The sequence below is a fragment of the Moschus berezovskii genome, chromosome 25 (assembly GCF_049115385.1).
Source record: "Moschus berezovskii isolate FMDL1 chromosome 25, NW_MosBer_1.0, whole genome shotgun sequence".
Lineage (NCBI taxonomy): Eukaryota > Metazoa > Chordata > Mammalia > Artiodactyla > Moschidae > Moschus > Moschus berezovskii.
Genome location: NC_142484.1, coordinates 3,529,504 through 3,548,080, shown reverse-complemented (window position 1 = coordinate 3,548,080; position 18,577 = coordinate 3,529,504). Strand labels below are relative to the sequence as shown.

Here is an 18,577-nt window from a genome sequence, read left to right as displayed (position 1 = left end):
GTAGCTGGGATGCTCTTTAAAAAGAAAGCTCTGCAGGCAGCTGTGTGCGTGGTCAGAAACAGACCCACGGGTGGGCAGTGAGACCGAGGGACAGGACAGCACGCCAGAAAGAAGGGGGCTCTGCACGTGGCACTTACGTCTGTTCAGCACGACCCTCTTCTGTTGCCACCCATCACGGGAGCAGATGGAAACGACAAGAGGGAATGGGTTGAGACAACACTGCAAAATTAACGACAATTAAAAAAAAGCAGCTTCTCTCGATGGATGACATGAAAGCGGAGGCCTGGACGCTGGACCCCCTCTGGCTGCAGAGCGGGGTGGGCAGTGCACACGGATGCCTGGAGGAGAACGTCAGAGGGGCCTGACTCTGCGTGTTCAGCGGGGGAAGCTCACACGTCTGCCCGGCATGGCCGGGGGTGTGAGCACAGACAGACCAGGAGGGTGCTGAGAGGGGGATGTCGGCCTCCCCGAGCAGGCCCAGGAGCCAGCTCCCCGCTGGTGCCCAGACCTGGGCTCCCAGCTGCCCTCTGTCTTCCGCAGCCTAGGAGGCAGCGATCTGCACGCCTGCTCAGGGAGGCCGTACTTTGCATCAAGTCTGCACTGAGGGTTGAGAGGCCGGCAGCTAATAAAGGGGGCGTCAGATCTGGCTCTGTGCTTGCGGCCTGCCCACGGCCCCATGGGACGTCGCTACTGAAAAGAGGAACCAGAGCGTTGGAGGTGCTGCTTGGAGGTTGCCCAGGGCTGGTCCACCCTGCCCTCCTCCTCAGTGGCTTGATTTACTCTCCATTAATCAGACGGGTATTATTCACTGGATCTCCTGGTTGCGGAGACCGTTTCGTTGCTAAGCAACCACTGGGTTCCCGGGTGGAACACACAAGAATCTGTTGCCCCGATTTAGAAACAGAGACACACACGCTCGCGCACACACGCCCTCTCTTGGATTATTACTCTCTATCCTGCCTCTTCAGTCCAATCCATATGGAAACATGAGGATTAAAACAGACATCAAGAGTTAATGACACACTCAGAGATGCGCTGTTATTTTATCAGTCAGCACGAGTTGGCTGGGGAAGGGGAAGCCAGTGCTCAAGGGGCCTTTTTATTGTGGTTACAGATGCGGTTCGGCCCCTGGACAGTGACTGGCTGTGGGCCGGAGTCTGCCCAGCGAGGTGGTCTTGGAGTTCTGAGCCCTCTCCGCACAGCCACCCCGCAGCGTGCTCCGCTGGCCCCCTGTGTCCTGTGTGGTTACTATCAAGTTTGGCTGAATAATCCCTGTCGTGTGTGTAAAACGGCGCTTATTTCCAAACTGGTCTAAGTTCTGTCTTTATTAACATTTCTAAAGGTTGGGCACTAAAAGGACCAGGAAGGTGGCCAGGAGGGCCCCGGCGGGTCTGTGTCCTGGGTTTGGCCTGCATGGGGGTCCAACTGAAAACTGTGGAGTGAACTGGGGTATGGATGTGGGCAGCTGGCGGCCCAGGTCAGGAAGTCACGCGACTTGGCCAGGCAGGCAGACGGAGCCGGACGTGGGGGCCGCAAGGCTGCCTCGGGTTCAGCAGCCCCTCCGACACACCTGAGCAGGTTGAGAAGGCACCCGGTCTTCAGGGGGCAGTGGCCACCCCCCGACACATGTAGGCTGAGGGGTCCTGGCATCCAGGCTGGATTGCGGATGGCACTTGAAGGATAAGATGCTGCAGCCGGACCAGAACAGCCTCTCTACGTACCATGTATGAGGAAACACGGCAGCATGCGTTCACCTAATTACCCACAATTTCAGTCACTGACACTCCCTTAACATTTCAATTGCTGCCGTGAAATGATAAAACCTCTGTGACGGCGCTGAGGTGATGAAAGGGCCATTAAGCGGCTTTCATTATCGAGTCAGTTCCGAAGTCTGTGCTCTGGGACCAGCTGGCCAGAGATAATTTTTTAACAACCCAAATTGATTTATTTTAAAACCAAGAGGCTCTCAGGATGATACTGCTGAGAGCCCAGTGAGGAGCGGGAGGCGCCGGCCGGGCCAGGCAGTGAGTGTGGGTGCTCAAGGCGGGCACCCCCTGGGAACTGGGCAGTGCTGCCCCGACAGGCAGCCCGAACCCCACCTCCGCCGGGGGACCTGGAGCTACATCGGCGCCTCCAGGAGGTGATGGCCCATCCCAGGTTCCTCCGGAGGACCCGGAAGAGTGAGGGGATCCAGAGGGACTCCTGGATGGAAGCCAGTGGGGTCCCCTGCAAGCATCCACTCACGGCTCTGAGCCTCCTCCCAATGGACAGAGAACGAAAGCCAAACCCACACTGACCTTCCGCTCCTGTGGGAGTGCGGACAAAGCAGAGCTGTCTTGCTTTAAAAAAAGGATGGTCTCCTGGCTGGAGCCCCTTTGTTTCAGGTCAAAGCGCACGTGTCAAACGCCCATCTCCCTGGGGTCTCCAGAGGGACTGCACACGGGTCTGCTCCTGGGTTTCCCTGCGTCACCGTGACCCGCTGACCAAATAAATAGCTGCTGGGTCAGCTTCATGAAACAAAACGTCAGGTCGTGCCAAGCCTTTGCTTAAGTCCTCGAGGGCTGCCACCACTCAGACACAGCCCTCCCCGTCGGCACGTGAGGTGCTCCGAGACCCACCACGCAGCCCCTCCCTCTGCGCTGGCCAGTTTCTTGCGGGTGGAGGACGCCTTCTGGCCCCCGGCTTCACGCTCGCTGGTCCCAGCGCCTGGATGCTCTGCTCCTGGGTTTTCGCCCGGCTGTACCTCAGGTGGTTCAGATGCCACTTCCTTGAGAAGGGTCACTCCACCCTGCCCGTGGTCGTGGCCCGTTAGGACGGCTTCACCCTCTGTAGTTAGTGCCGTGCGCTTTGGGTTTGTCTTGTCACTTCATGTCCGCTCCCCCTTGAGAATGGAGCTCTTCAAAGGGGCAGAGACCTTGGATGTTTCCTTGTTCAGCGAGCAGTCCTGGGGCCTGGCATGGTGCTTGGCACACACGGGGTGATCAGCTCCTGAGGGCCCAGGCCACCTCGACTGTGGACCTGCAGTGAGCCCCTCGGGAGGTCACGGGGCTGGGCTGTGGCTCCGGGGCCAAAGGTTGAGTGTCGTCCCTCTGGCTTCTCAGCTCTGTGACTTGGAGGAACTCATCCCGTGCCCTGAGGCGAGGGGCGTGCACCCGTGTGTCTGGAGTACCAAAGGGCTCCGAGAGTGGGCCGCCCGGGCGAGGAGGTCATCCTTGGGGTGTCGGCATCTCTCCGGCTCCCCTGGGTCGCCCCCTGCCCCTAGCATGGCACTCCTCGGAAGAGGGCATGGGCCGGCACTGAGCCGGAGGGTGGCCAACTCCCCCAGAGGCGGCACTGGCCTGAGCAGAGCTCTGCTTCAATCTTGGTGGACGCTCTGTCCAGAGACGAGATCCTTCCTGGGGAGCTCAGCCCGGGCGGCCAGGGAAGCCCTGTCTGCCTCCCCCCAGGGGGTGCTTCTGTCTGGACGAGGCCTGGGGAGAAGCCGCGGCTGTGCGGGGAGCACAAGGGCAAGTCGGACGGTCCTTGCCGTCCTGCCAGCGAATCTGCAATCAAGACAGTGGCAGAACCCACGTCATCCCTGATCTCTGGGGACTCATCGCAGCCGCAGAGACACTCAGGGCTCAGGTTCTTCTTGGCCCCCAGTGAGCAAGGGCCTGGGTGCTCAGCGTCTTCTCCCCGACCCGGGCCTGTGCTGCAGCACTGCAGAGCGACAGAGGAACCATGGGTCAACGTAGGGCAAGTCTGCCCCTGGTCTCTGCCCTCGCAGCGGACAGAGGCTCGTGGGGCAGCTCTGCGGTGGCCAGACCGTTTCTATGGGAATGCGTGTGCACCTCTGCTCCTCCATCGTTTCAAAGGGCGTGGAGGGTTTTCCGTTTCCCTGCAAAGCTCGTTTCATTTCCCTCACTAGGAACTCCCTTCATCTAATTTGGTGCCTCGTTTTGCTCAGGGCGGCGCACAGCTCTCAATTTTTAGGCGCACTTAAAGGTAGGGATGAGGCATCCAGGCAGACGCACCCTGGCTGGGAAGGTCCTGGGCTTTGGTGCCTGGCTGGCGGAAGCCCACGCCCCTCAGTTTCCTGGTCCCACTCACTGTAGCCCTTGGCAGTGAGCAGGGAGGAAGCGGCTGCTGCCCTGGGGACGGGGGGCAGCGTGCAGAGACGCCTGGGCACTGCCCTGCAGGTTCTCAGTACCAGATATGCATGGAAGACCTCCAGGCATCAACTGGACTCAAGGGGCTCCAGAGGCCTCAGAAGAGCCCCGCCCTGGTGAGCTGGGCCCTGCGGGCGTTAAGCTGGGTGACCCTCCTTCCAGGCTGATCCATGGCTCCAAGAGAGCAGAGAAGTGGAACCCTGAGGCAGCTCCCCAGGCTGGAGGTCTGCTACTGTGCTGAGGGCTCATGGCCAAGCACTCCGCCCTCTGACCCCGGTTCTCCTGTCTGCACCCTGGGAATGTGTTCAGGCCCTGCCTCTGGACCCGTGCTGACCAGGGCCCCGCATCTGGGAGTGCGTAGTCAGTGACTGCTCATGCCGTGTGGGCATCAGGTTATAAATAATAGAAAAGACTGTGGGGTCGATCACAGGCAGGGCCTGAACCCTTCAAGTCCATCAGGACTCCACCAGCTGACCCCTGCTTTGAGGCCCCTCCCACCCAGGCAAACCCCAGGGATACCTGCCGCTGAGACCCCTCTGCCATAAGCCCTGAGCAGCTCACCCAGCCAGGAGAGGGGCGGGGGAGGCCAGCAGTCTGGACGCCCTGAGAGAGGCCCTGGCCTCTGGGGGGAGTGTCCTGCAGAGCACACCTCCTCCCCACGCCGCCCAGAGAAGATGCCTTCTACATGTTCTGTACCGTGGACATCACTGCAACGGAAGTGCCGGTCAGAAGCCCTCGGCCTGGCCTGGCTCTGCCCGCCGCTGCCTGTGCCCGTGGACAGGCTGCCCACCTCTCAGAGTCTCCACTGCCCCTTCCAAGAAATGAGTGTCACTATCACCTGCTCCCCAGCAGCTGTTAGAAACATTATTCACCCACATCGAAGGGTTTTGTCAAATGTGAAAGAGATAAAGCATCATGATTGTTGTATTGTCACATAACCTAGCAACTAAAGAGCGGCGCTGTTGCACGACGTTTCCTGGTGCCTCTTAGGACGTGTGTGTCCACGTGGCTCCCAGAAGTGGGCCTGTAGGGACTCTGGACACCACAGTTACCAGTGAGGCCCCCGAAAATGGCACTGGTCGGCCTGCTTTCGGTGGGTGCTGGCTTGTCGGCACCCCGAGGAAGGCCGTGAGCCAGCCGTGTGACCTGTGTGACCCACATCGAAAGAGAGCTGGGAAGTCACGGCGCTGGGGACCCACCCTCCTGCGGGATTGCTGATGGATGGCCTTGGGTGTTCAAGCAAACGCCTTGCCCAGCGGGTGTACGAAGAGTTGTTAGTACGTTAGTTCCAACAGTGAAACCCAGGAGTAAAGACCAGTGCGGGGACAGGAGAACGCCGCCCAGGGGACCTGGGAAGAGGTGTGTGTTTCGGGCGAGGGAAACCGAGCACAGAGAATGAGGGCTGGAGGCGCAGGCTTGAGTGGGGGCCTGGCGGAGCCCCAGGGCTTGGGTCTGGGACCAGCTTCCTGTGCGTCCCCTGCTCCAAGGAGGCAGGACTTCACACTCCGCCCGACACCGTGGGCGCCCACGCAGGCACGACTGCATGCTCCTCTGCCACGACGTGTGCCCTGCTCAGGGTGGGCCCTGGGGTCTTCGCTCGGGGCAGTGGGTCCAGAACCGGCCCCTCCCCAGCCTCAGATCAGCGGGGAGGGGAGCAGAGCCCCTGACACACCCTCGATCGCACGCTGCCCACCGGCTGCCCACATGTCTCCTGGATGGCGCGCACCCCCCACCCCGAAACCTCCTGGGGGGTTCTGGCGGATCTGGAGGACGTGGGAGGAGAGAGCAGGACTCCTCCCTGGAAGCCACGGCGGGGATGGCTCGTGTGGCTGGGTCTCACGGCCTGTCTCTGCGTGGGGGGGCCGCGGCACCGGAGTCCAGGCCGGGAGAGAGGAGGCCTACACGGCCGGCTCTGGGCGTGCCCTCCTGGCGTCTGCTTCGGGAGTGCCTCTGCTCCCCGGAGCAGTTCCTGGTCAGCGCTGGACGAGGACTGCCCGTTGCGGGCACTTACCTGGGGGCGAGGCCAGCGGCCTTGGTTCCCAGCGTCGCGTCCAGTCCTTCCCCTGGCTTTGCAGATTTCTCTCGGTTCATTTGCTGCAGGATTGAGTTTAACTCACTAATCACGTTTGCCTTTGGGCCTGAGAGAATCGGGCTTTTGACCTCCGAGACGTCCCCCCACAACCTGGAGGTCCTTGGCTGGACGACCTTCGTGGGGCCGGGCTGGGCCCCGCCAGGCGGCGGCGGGGGTGCAGGCGGGGGGATCACAAGGCTGTCCACGCCCTCCTCTAGCAGCGCGTCATGGTAGAGGGCGTTGCCTTTGTGGATTACGGGCTTCATTTTTGGCTTGGGAGGTACTGGGGGTTTGTCAACCACAAAGGCTTGCCCGTCTGCATAGACTGTGCAGGTGTCCGCGTTCTCCCCACCCTCGGAGGACAGGGTGGAGATGCTGGACACTGTGGAGATGGTGCTGGTCGTCTCGAGATGATGGTCGCTGCTGCTCCGGCTGTCCGCCTCCTCGATCCCGGAGTCCGTGACGGCGTCAAAGCTCTCGGGGGGCGGCAGGAATGAGGCGGGCAGACAGTTTGAGAGGCCAGCCGGCTTCTTACTGTCTGCGGAGTTGGTTGGCTGGCTGGAGTTCAAGGAAGGGGACTGGGAGGTGTCGTTTTTTTTCTGCTTGACCAGGTCTGAGAGAGCAGGGACAGAAGCAACCCGGTCATCGGGGATATCAAAACTATTGGCAAATTCCAGGGGAGGAGGCAATGGCTCTGTGAAAATAAAATCCTCGTCCAGGTCCACGGATGCCAGAGGCGGGGGAGGGATGCGGAACGGCAGGATCACTGCCTCCTCCACGGAGCCTGCCGCCACGATGGTCCTGCTGGGCGCGGCGGCCGCGGGCTCAGGGCCTGCGGGGGTCGGGAAAGCACCTTCGGTTTCAGGGGCGCCTTCGGGCGCCTCGGGTGGCGAATGGTCTGGCTGCGTTTCTGGGTCGGCCTTCTCGTCCTCTTCCTGCAGGAAGTCCTCTGGCCTGGCCGCGTCCCCCGTGTGGACCATCAACAGCCCGGCTGACTTTTGCTGGGACGCGTCCACGATGTTGACGAGCACACCCTTCTTGTCGTCCCTGCGCTCCTTGCCCGGGTCCGTCTCGTACTTGTTCTCTGTCTCCTGCCGCCGCAGAGGCCCCCGCCCGCTCTGCCTGCCGACCGGAGGGAAGCCCGCTTCCCCGCTGGGCCGCATTTTGGTGTCGATGTAGAGAGGCTTGTTGAGGTCGGCCTTGGGGGCCTCCCCTTTGGGGCCCTGCTGGGATTCCTTCAGGGCCCGGTCCCGCGCCGACAGCGCCAGGGCCAGCGGTGAGCTGGGGTCCAGCAGCCGCCCGGTGAGCGGGTGCACGTAGTTCTCGGGGCCGGCGGCGCTGCCGCTCCGGGGGGGGGCTGTGGGGCCGCTCTCCGGTGCCTTGGCTTGGCCTGGGGCGTTCGGCAGCCTGCCAGCCTCACCCTGAGCTCCGGCCTCGCCTGCACCCACAAAGTGGTTCTCGGGCTCCCGGGGCGCCGGTGCCGACAGCGGCTCCGTGCCATCCTCCTCGCCGAAGCCGCCCTCCTCGGGGAACCTGGAGGGGCGGGCCCGGGGGGTGGGCGGCCCGAGGCCCACGTCCTCGTCCCCCAGGTCCGTGGACAGGAAGGCCGGGGAGTTCCTCCGGGCCTCCAGCCGCTTCTCACGGTCGCGGACGGCCCCGGCGATGGCGGCGGCGAAGGGGCTGCTGACGGTCAGGCTGTCGTCCGGCCGCAGCTGGCCGGGCTGCTCCGAGGCCTGCGGGTCGGTCTCCACACTGCTGCCCTGGCTGCTCTTGCCGCTGCTGCTGGTGGAGGGCTCCTTGACAATGATGGTGGGGATGGGGATGGAGCATGTCTTCTCGGGGCTGTCCTCCACGTTGGACTGCTTCACCAGCATGCCCTTCCGCCGGGCGGGCTTGGCCGGCACGTACACGGCTTTGCTGGCGATCTTCCCCACCTCAGAGTATGGGTTTTCAGGCATTTGGCCCCTCTTGCCACGGAAATTGGCCTGGGGGCCGGCGCCGCGACTGTAGAGGTCCTCGGAGTCCAGGGAGTAGCGGTCAACCTCCCTCCTGTGATAGAGCCCCTTCTCCCGCACCAGGGTGGCCACCGTGTCGGAGCGGGCGGCCGGGGACACCTTGGCAGCGGGGTTCTGGTTGAACGCAGGCTTGATCGTCCCGTAGACGCGCGGAGTCGGGGACTTGGGGCAGTTGTAGGCGGTGGGGGAGGGTGGCGGCGGAGACGGGGGCACCGATTGTGGCGGGGGCGGGATGTCCTCGGAGGTGTCCGGCATGGACAGGCTTCTGGTAAACTTGAGCATCGGCGGGGCCAGAAACTGTCGCTCCTCCTCCGTTATCCCTGCAAGCAGAAGATCGGTTCAGATTTACGTCACGGTGAGGACAGACAGCCCCGTGACGCTCTGAGGGTGCTGTGACACGCTAAGTCTCCTCAAAACACAAGGAATCACGATGCACACTTGTTCACGGAACACAGCACACAAGCCACAATGTCAAGAGGTCACGTGGCCCATTCTGAGCCAGGAACAGGACAGGCACCGGGAGGCCCAGAGTGCGTGCTGTTGAGCCCTCCTCTTCGCGGGGTGTTCTGTCTCCCCAGGGCCGCCCGCAACTTGGGAGAAGCGGCTGGAGGCCAGGAGGAATGCCCTGGCCTTCCTGTCCACAGACCTGGGGGACGAGGCTGTGGGCATGGGGGCCGCCCGCCCCCTGGGCGCGACCCTCCAGGGTCCCCAGGGCAGCAGTGTGATCCGGGGTGGTGAAGGTGTCCCACTCCTCAGGACTGCACGTGTGTGTCTGTGTGTGTGTGTGTGTGTGGTGGCGGGGGGGACGGGGCAGCCGGGATCAGGGGGCTTCTATTTCATCAGACCTGGCCAGGGTGCCCGTTCTGGGGTCTGGGACTGAGGCTGTGAAGCTGCCCACTGGGGGCGAGAGCAAAGGGCACACCAGCCACTGCACCGGCTGCAGGTGGCGGAAGGGGCTGCGGCCCGGGGGCACCAGGGCACCAACGTCCTGCGGGGGTGCGGGCAGGCCTGGCGCCCTGGGCAGAGCCCTGTGGGGGTGCGGGCCTGGGCCGGCCTCATCTGCTCGACAGGGGCCCGTTTTGTTGCCTGACTTATCTGGGGCCCCCCAAGTGTCCCGGAGCTCCTGGGCTCCGAGGAGGATGGCTGGTCAGCCCTGACCCTCTTAACTAGGGCCCCAGGAGTAGCATCCTGAGCGAACGCAGCCCCTTTGGGTCCTGAGACCCTCTGGGCTGGGCTGATGGGCGTGGCGGCTTACCATGGTCCCCACTCATCATGGTCCGACTGCACGACTGGGGGTCCGTCATGAGGTCCCCACTCAACGACTGGGCCGAATGAAGGCTGTGGGGCTGGGTGAGAGGGTCCTGGGGACCCGCAGGGGAGACGGCCGTGTTGGGGCCCAGAGCTCCAGTGTGCCCTTTAGGTGGGCTGACAATTCACGATATAAAAACATCAACAGGAGGCACTCTGGACCCGGGAAGCAGGACACAGACGCGGACAGACGGCACATACGTGGCTCCCAGTGGGGCAGGCCATGCGGGGTTTTCAAAGCGGCAACGGAATAGAGAGCTTCAAATCAAAAAAGCTCCTAGGACAGACTCTGGTAGCTTATCCCAAAGAAAACTTCTGCTCGATAAGGGTATTCCAAATCTCACACGGCTCTCCGTGGGAGGGCATCCCGGCACGGCAGGGACGTGGCCGTGGCCCTGTGTGCCTCCCAAGGAGTGATTTATGAATACGCCTTATGGAGGGAACCGTTACATTCACGTTACAGACTCCAAACTGTAAGGATCACTAACCTGATAGAAAGATTCTGCTGTCTGACAGGAGGAAATCGATTGTTATTGACCAGTTCAAGAGCCGGGCCAGGAGGTGGCGTGCCCGAGCTCCTCGGGGCGGGGGGCTTTGAGGACCCGCAGACGCCACCTCCGCCGTCCCTCATCACTCAGGTCCTGCCTGCCGTGGCCCCTTCAAACAAGCCACAGCGCTGCTGGCTGCAGCCCCCAGTACTGGACACGCCCAGTGTCCGCAGGTGGCCGGAGGGCCTCTGGGAATTCAAGTGGCAGAGGCGGGGCTGGAGTGTCACACACAGGGCCTGGGTTTAGGGGTTCAAGTTGACCTCGCTCGGAACCAAGTTGGTAGGAAGCATGTGATGCCAACGAGATGGCATCAGTCCCCTCCCCTCCACAGTGCCGTCCCCTCAGGGAGCAAGAAGCCGGCCCGTTCACCCCAAGTCGTGTGTCCACTGAGTCCACCCCAGAACGCGGCCGTGGCCATTCACGGGGTGTGGGCCCACCTTGCCGGCCATTCACCACGGGGGTGGGGGTGAGGGGATCCCAGAGCCTTGCCTGCCCACCGCCATCCCCCGTCTGGGCTGTGGACCCTCCCCCTGCTGCCATCATCACGGATGCTTGGCTTGTGAGGTCGGAAGTCATCTTGGATTTGAACTCCAGAGGGTAGGGAAGTTTCAGAGGGTCAGGGGCTCCCTGGGGTGAGGCTGGAGGCCAGCCCTCCAGTGGGCAGGCGTGGGGTCACTGAGGGGCCCCGCCGAGGGCCCAGGGCCATCTCTGTGGGCACGGCCGTGCTGCTTACCTATGGACTTCTGCCTTCGCATCGTACCTCGAGGGAGGCCCAGGAACGGGCCCTTCGGGCTCCCGGGGACAGTGGGCGTCATCACGGCGATGCCCTGGCGTTCGTACACGGACTGCAAACCGGAGAGCCGAGTGAGACTCGGCGGACCAGCCCCGCTGCGGCCGGCAGACACGGGCGGAACCTGGGCCTCGGAGTCCTGCCACCTGGCTTCCCCCAGCTGTCCTGGGAGCACCCGAGCATCCAGGACCCAGAAAGGGGCCCTCCTTGCCCTCAAAACCCTGGTGGGCCCTGCTCGGTGGAGCCAAGGTCTGCCTGATGTTGACTGAGCGAGAGAAGGGTCAGGACGCGTGTCCTGGAGGAAAGAGCGTCCACGTCCACCTCCGAGGGCAGCAGACAGCAGCAGCCGCGGTGGAGGGCCTGCCGAGTGCGGTGCAGAGCGAACAAGCGCGTGGGACGCGCGGAGGCGCTGCCCTTCTCCCCCCGCCTGGGAGGAGCCCGGCACGCCCCTCCTTTGTGCTGGGAGCAGATCCCCTGGCTGGCCCCCACCCTGCCTGCCGCTTCTGGACTGCGAAGCTGAGGCTGCTGGCCGGCCCCCACCCGGAGGCATTGGAGGGCAACTCGGGGCACAGATGGATTAGAGCCCAAAGGACACCTCCGCCCAGCCGGTGCTGCTCTGTTGCCAGGTGCTGGGCTTGGAGTCTCTGGGACAGGGTGGGTGTGGGGCTACCATGGAAGGGTAGTCACCCCCAGAGTGCCTGAGATGGGGGGCAGCATGAACATCCTGTTACCGTTAAGGTGTATTACAGAAAACTGGCATGTCAACAGCACTCAGGAGTGTTACTAAGAAAGGTGAGACACACTGCAAGTGTCAGTCGCTCAGCCGTGTCCACCTGTCTGCGACCTCCTGGGCTGCGGCCCGCCAGGCTCCTCTGTCCGTGCGGTTCTCCAGGCAAGCGTACTGGAGTGGGTTGCCATGCCCCCCTCCAGGGAATTTTCCCAACCCAGGGATCGAGCCCAGGTCTCCGGCATTGCAGGCAGAGTCTCTGCACCTGAGGTGTGCCGGTTTGGTGTTATTAAGGCGAGGTTAAACGGAGTGAGTCAGCCTGGAGCGGAGTCAGAGAAAATACTTAAGTGTCACGGACTGCGCTCAGCTCTGGCCGCAGGCTTGAGGCTAGGGCTGCAGAGGGCTGTGTCTGGGGCCTGAGAGAAGCAGCCTGCTGGGCTCGGCTGGCGCTGGCGGCCGCAGTGGCCTGTGGTCTCTGCCACTGCCCGGGCAGGACTCTGCCCCTGGGACTCAGGGGGCCCGAGACCTCAGAGAGGCAGGGTCCCCCGTGTGTGCTAGGACTCAGCTTGTTCCACCTGGAGGCTCGCTTTGCTCCAGGTGTCCCGTGGGAGGACCCTCAGTTTCAAGGGAGCGGGTCCATGGTGAGTGGTCTGTCCCCTGCTGCTGGTCTGACCCAGACTGGGGTGCCCGGCTGGTGCGCTCAGATCAGGGCTCCAGGTGTGGAGGCCAAGGAGTGTGGCCCGGCACTGCGCGGTCTGCCCACACCCACCTGCGGCCCCTCCCCGGCCTGACCACTCACGTTCATGTCCGAGACGGAGGGGAAGCACCGACTGGTGGGCCGCTGCTTGATGGTGGCCACCCTGGACTCCAGCGCCACGCTCTCGGCAGCCCGGGATGGCTTGGAGGCCGGGACGATCTCCTCGGGTTTATCTGCAATGGGAACAGGACTGTCAGGACGGGCGTCAGTGACTGAGGCCCCCAAACACAATGGGCCAGGGGGCTGTTAGCAAGGTGTCCACCTGCCTTTTGCGTTTGAAGAAAGCTTTTCTCATGCAAGTGGTACGGAGCATGCATGTCTCAGCCACAAGCATGGACACCAACAGGACCCGGCCCCCCGCCCCGCGTGTGGACAGGAGAGGAGAGCCTCCCAACAGCAACACAGCCCCCAAGGCCCTGGGAATTGAGGGTATTGCTTTGTTCACACTAGTGCTTTTCATCCTGGGAGGTGGGAGCTAAATCAACGTAAATTTCTTTCTAAGAGCACAGAGGTGTGGCTCCTCTGTAAATGCAGTTCCTATGGTCTCAGGACCCATCACCCAAGGATGGAGGTGACTGGGCAGCGTGGGTGTAGGCAGGGGTGGGGCTGGGGAGTGGAGGCAGCCCCCCAACTCAGGAGCCAGTGGAAGTCTGGGCCTTGCTGTGTGTGTGTGGGGGTCCCCTTCCCCCAAGAAAGTGGCTTGTGTATAAGCAAGTTGAGGATCAGTTATTAGTGATGCTTACAGTTTAAGAAATTATTTGAAAATGTAAACTTTTTTGCGGGGGGGAACCCAGCAACTGCACTCAGGCAACAGTGTCTGGAAGGGAACCCTGGTTTGCTGAGACAGGAGGCGCCCAAGGGGAGTGGGAAGCCAGTGTGAGGAGGGCCGGGTGAGACCCCGCACTGTCCTCACAGCCCCAGCGTCATGTCCACGGCTTGAGGTCTTCTCCGAGCTGAACCCTAGCCCCTTCTGGGGTCCTGTGACACCCCACGAAGCTCGTGCTGTCAGAAAGGCCCAGGCTTCTGGGTCTTGGCAGACCCCAAGCTGCGAGGGCGGCGTTGAGAGTCCCAGGACTGGTACCCTGGTACCTGGTTTAAGCTGCTGCAGCAGCTGCCCTAAGCGGGGGCCATCCAGGAGGCGCTCAGCCCCTGGAGAAGTTCCCCCAGACCCCCAACAAGAGGGGCCCGCTGGGGCCAGCCCACCGCCAACAGGCAAGACACTGGCTTCTCGGGACCTCATCCTGGACCAGGGCCAGGTTCCCACAGTGCCAGCGTGCCTGGCCCAGAAAGGCAGAGGGGTTCAGGCGGCAGCCACATGGGGGTGACCCCCCACCGATCCTCCTCGCTCTGGGACCCGCAGCTCTCCCAGCCTTTCCCGCATGGATGTGTGGGACGTAGTAAGTGTCCGCCCTTTGGGAGTCGGAAGCACCGTGTCCGGTGGGGAACCCCCAGCCACGGTCACCGTGTTCTTCCCGCCCGCGTTCCTGGGGCTGGGAACCGTCCTGCCTTGCGAGGCCCTGCGCCCACCCCCGTCCCGGCAGTGCGCCCCCTCTGCAGCGCCGGCGCCCTCGGGCCTGGGCCGGGCCCCTCGGGTGGCCCCCTTGGCAGGCCTGTGGTGACCGCAGGTCCCCCCGGCCCATCCCCGGAATCGAGGCCCCTCACGCTGGCCGCCAGCCTTGTTTCTGCCGAGGTAAGGCTCTTTCTCCAGGGATAGCGGGGGTCAGGGCCAGCTCCCGCATGGGGATGTCCATCCACGGGTCTGGCCATCTTCTTGGGCCCAGCCTCAGCTTCAGCCCGTGCAGCTTAGGCACGCTGCCCTTCCCTCAGGGGAGGGGATGCCCCCGTTAGGGTAAGGCCGAGTGACTGCAGCCTGCAGGGCCTGCCATGGGGAGCCCAGTGAGGGGCTCCAGAGCAGGACGGAGCTCCTGACAGACAGTGACACAGCTGGGTCTTTGAGGCCTCCTGTCCCTTGTGGAACCCTGCAAGTCCACGTCTGGGGTTTGCCCGGCTCAAGGGCTGGTCCACCCTGCACTGAGCAGGCTGGAGCACAAGCCAGGATCCTCACAGGCCTGGACCGAGCTGGTGGAACAACGTGGTCTTGGGGTCCCAGGCATGTGGCAGGCACTCCCAAAACCCCTAGATGCTGGGTGTGCGCAGGGGAGGCAAAGGCGACCCTGGTGGGACTTCGAGGCGCCTTCATGCTGTTTCTCATCTTAACAAGAGCCTGGTTGTAGTGGGGACTGTCCCCATCCTGCAGACCGAACAGCTGAGGAGCCGATACCTTTCATGCTGCAGGACTCCAGGACCGGGGCGGGGGCTCGCCAAGACCTGGCCGAGAGGAAAGCCGGGCTTGCCACTGGAACGGCCTGCCTGATCAGGCTGATTGAGAAGTCAGCATCGTGCTCACACACCACATTTGGATGGGTGCTTTGGGGGTGTACCGCTGGAGCCACGGTGACTTGGAAGTGGACAGTCCTGACCTTTGTGTAAACCTCTGCCCTCTGGTCTCCATGTCCCCTACACATTCTTTGGAGCCGGGACACACGAGAGCATCTTGTCCTGCGGGGGTTGTGTTGGGGGCTGCTATCCTGTTTCTCAGTGAGGGTGGGTTAGTGTGGTTTCTTCAATTCAGATGCAGAGGGCAGCCCTGGGTCATGTCCCCCGGGGCCCCTCCGGGCCTCGTCTCAAGCCGGCTCAGACCCGCGGTGCAGGGCTTCTTTACTGGCACACGGAGGCTTTTCAGGAACGCTGTGAGACTGGGTTTTTGTTCCTGCCTCTAGGCTCGCGAGGATTATTCTGCTTCGTTTACACAAGCCTGGGATTGGGTCTCTGTCGGTGCCGAGATTAGTGAGCCCAGCCCTGCGGCCTTAGTGAAGCACTCTGAGGCCAAAGGCCACCCTGCCGACAGGCTGGAAAACTGTGAAGTCTTCAGAAACAATCTAGGAATAAGCTGATGCAAACACCCGAGAAGTGACCCTGTAGTTTAATTTTCTAAGCAAACATATGGCGTGGGGCCCACTGTCCACAGGCTGCACCCTTCCTGGCTGGGGGTGTGGATGTCAAGCATGGGGGGGTAGGCTGCAGGCAGCCCCGTCTCTCTTGGGGACCACAGCATGAGTGGGGTGCTCCTGCCTAACCCCGGAGCCAGCATGCATGAGCACACCCCCAAGCACAGGCCGCACTGCCTGCATGCCTGAGCTCTCCTGCTGGGGAAGCCCCAGGTTGTTCAGCAGACGTCACTGGCTTGGTCTGCAGGAGGGAGGTGTCGAATCGAGGAGTGGAATGACACCCCCCAAGTTGGGGCAAGTAGGGGAAGACGAGGCCAGGCCGACACCGTGCACTGGGGGCTGAGTCTCCCCCAGGGGAAATGGGCGCCCACCCACCGCAGACGCGCCCCATCCCTGCGCCTCCATCTGTCCGGGGCCGTGTTCCGGGCTGAATCCAGCACCCCCGCACCTCAGAACCATCGGGAGGGCGACCCCTGCTGCTCCGGAAACGCCTGGCATGGCTGACATTCGGACTCTCAGATCCTATGGCATTTTGGGTGGGCGCTTCATGAAACGCATCGTAATCTCGGGGACGTCCAGGAAGCCTGTCCCTCCTTGTGACAGGGGGTCCTGCCGGGCCCTTTGGGGGGCGGCCAGCCTCGCTGTATCTTTGGGTGAGAGGGTACACGCGCAGGGTTTCCTCCATGACACAGTTTCTGAGGAAGCTAAGTGCTGGTGGCACCAGATGGCACAGACCAGCCACTCCTGGTGAAGCGGCAGCTGTTGGCCAGCTGCCCATCTCTTTAATCTTCCCAGGGGAGGCTGTACGGGAGTGCCAGGGGTGGGGCGGGGCGCTCTGGCCGCCTCAGGCCCAAAGGCAGCGGTAAAGCTGGTCCCTCCCCTCTGGCCCGGCCCAGTGTGGCCCTCACGGTGGCCCTGGCTCCCCCCAGCAGTCATGAAGACAACCTCTGGGGGTGAAGCAGGGCCTCGGGCAATTATCGGGGACTCAATGGGGGCATCGAAGCTCAAATTCAAATTCATCCTTCTCCACTGTGCAAAGGAAGGTTGGGCCCCCTCTCCAGGAGTCCTGCCTGTCCTCTGTGCGACTCTGCCCCAGCCCCGGCAGACCACGTGAGCCACATGTCGGAACCTGCCCTCCTGTTGCAGCCCAGGATGTTTGGCTGCTGGGGCCCCTGGGGTGGGTGGGGGCAGGCCACACGTGCCCCAAGGCTGGGCCAGCCCGAGTCTGAGCTGCTGCTCCCTGGTGGCAGCCCTCCCCGCCAGCCCGATGACGGCCACGGGGCTCCCGCGGCCCACGTGTGGGGCCTCTTCTGGAAGGCGCAGTGGGCAGAAACAGCAGTTCATGCCAGCTGGTCTTGGCCCGAAGTGGGTTCAGAGGGTAAGGTGACTCCAGGGAACTTCTGTGCCCTGGGCATCCACCCCACAGTCAAGAGGGTGTTGGAGCCTGGAAAGCCCACTGGGAGTCTCGAGCAGGGTTGGGGGGTGGGGGCCCAGGACCGCTGCAGAGAGAGGCTGTCGGGGCTGCCCTGCCTCAGGAGACTGGGTGAGACAGGTGCGTCCTGGTGCTTCCGGACCCGAGACCCCAGCTAAGGTCCTGCCGGACTCCAAGGACCGCCCCGCCCCCGGCATCTAGGCATCTGCGTGCTGTATCGTGTCTCAGTGGCAACGCCCGGGGCCTGCGAGAGGGTCCCCTCCTTCCCCTGCAATGGGAAGGCTCCAGCGGCCAGGTGAGAATCACCCTGCCGTGGGCACTGCTGGCAAGGAGCATGTCCATGGGGGCCCGGCTGCCGGGGGCGGGGTGGCTGCTCACAGAGCGCACGCTGGGTCCTCTGTGCCACCGCCAGCCGGGGGCAGGGCGTGACGTGGCCTGGCAGCACCCCTGCCCTCCAGTCCCAGGGCAGTCTTCCTGCCCGTGGAGAGTGGGCTTCCTGGAGGGCAGGCATTTTCTGGGTGTTAAGGGCCAGCGGTCCCTGCCCACGGCAAAGGGCAGGCAGCGATCCGCTTGCCAGACGCCCTGCTAGCCTGCACCCGGACCACCAGCCTGCAGGAAGGCCTCCCAGCCCCGACCCAGGCAGGCCCCACTGGACGACGGGGGACACGTCGGTGATGTGGACACGACTCGGGGAGACGCAGACACGCTGGGCAACCACAGACGGGGAGAGGCGGGGCAGACGTCACACTGAGATGGGACGTGTCCCGGGCTCGGCCTCCCCCGGAGGACCCCGAGCAGGGAGAAGACAATACAGGTCACGACACGCTCTGGACACCGAGTGAGGGCCACGGGGTGGTGGGCGGGGGGCTCGCCCCTTACCCTTCTTCTTCCGGACGGAGGCTTGCAAACAGAAAGGGCAGTGTGAGTCCCAGGGCGGCGGGGGTGGGGCAGCGATTCCTGGGGCCCAGGCCGGGCTCCCTCGCTGAGGGCCTGACGACCGCCCACCCCACCACGGGGGCCCGTGGTCCGAGGCAGATGCAGGCGGGTGAGGGGGTGCGGGTGAGGGGGTGCGGTCCACTCTCCTCGGACCTGGGAGCCTGCCCTGTCTGTGGAGGACAAGGGGGTCTCCTCTCACAGCCCCTGCCCCCCCGCCGCGGTGGGCGTCATGCGCCGACAGCTTTCAGGAAGGACCCTCAGCCCTGGGCTGATGCAGCTGGAGCCCCCCTGAGAGCTGGCCCGCCTGTGGGTCCTCCTGGGGGAGCCCTCGTGGCAAACGCCACCCAGCTTTAGGGAAGCTCACATGGACAGTCACCCCGCTGTCCCTCTCGGGGGGCTGGGCCAGGCCTGGGGTGCAGGGGGTGGTTTCTGGAGAGTCTTGTTTGGACAGACAAGGTGTGGTCCAGAAGGGGCTGCAGGAAGGGGGCTCTGGGCGGGGCTGGGAGGCCCTATGACAGGGCTGCTGGTTTCTAGAAGACCATGGCCATCGACCCAGCTGCAGGTCTAGCCCCAGGATGCAGCGACGGGCAAGGAGGGCTCACGGGGGCTGGCCTGGGCCCTGGCAGACCGTGTCAGAGAAGCCACAAAGGGGGAGAGGCCTCTGTGTCCTTTTGGACAGAAGGGTCCAAGGGTCTCTCCCTTAAGGTCGGGGCCCGGTCGGAGCCCCCGGAGAGTCCCAGACCAGCAAGGGCGCTCAGACCTCGCCCCCTAGACAGCCTGGGCCTGTGGGGGTGGGCTCCCGGGCTCAGGGCTGGTTTCGTGCCCCTGGAACCTGCC

At 63.5% G+C, this 18,577-nt stretch overlaps 1 protein-coding gene across 9 annotated transcripts in view; it reads right to left on the bottom strand.

Annotated features, from left to right (window-relative positions):
- SHANK2 (SH3 and multiple ankyrin repeat domains 2) overlaps positions 1–18,577 on the bottom strand; it is a 563,601-nt gene that overhangs the window by 6,884 nt on the left and 538,140 nt on the right. For 6 of the 9 annotated variants that reach the window (XM_055415277.2, XM_055415279.2, XM_055415280.2 and 3 more), the window contains 3 exons: positions 12,407–12,537; positions 10,824–10,935; positions 6,160–8,554 (listed from right to left, as the gene is read on the bottom strand). In XM_055415277.2, the coding sequence (XP_055271252.2) occupies positions 6,160–8,554; positions 10,824–10,935; positions 12,407–12,537 (2,638 nt within the window). Of the gene's footprint in view, positions 1–137; positions 8,555–10,823; positions 10,936–12,406; positions 12,538–18,577 lie in introns of all 9 variants that reach the window. The other 3 variants (XM_055415278.2, XM_088832225.1, XR_008684376.2) reach the window with 2 other exon arrangements.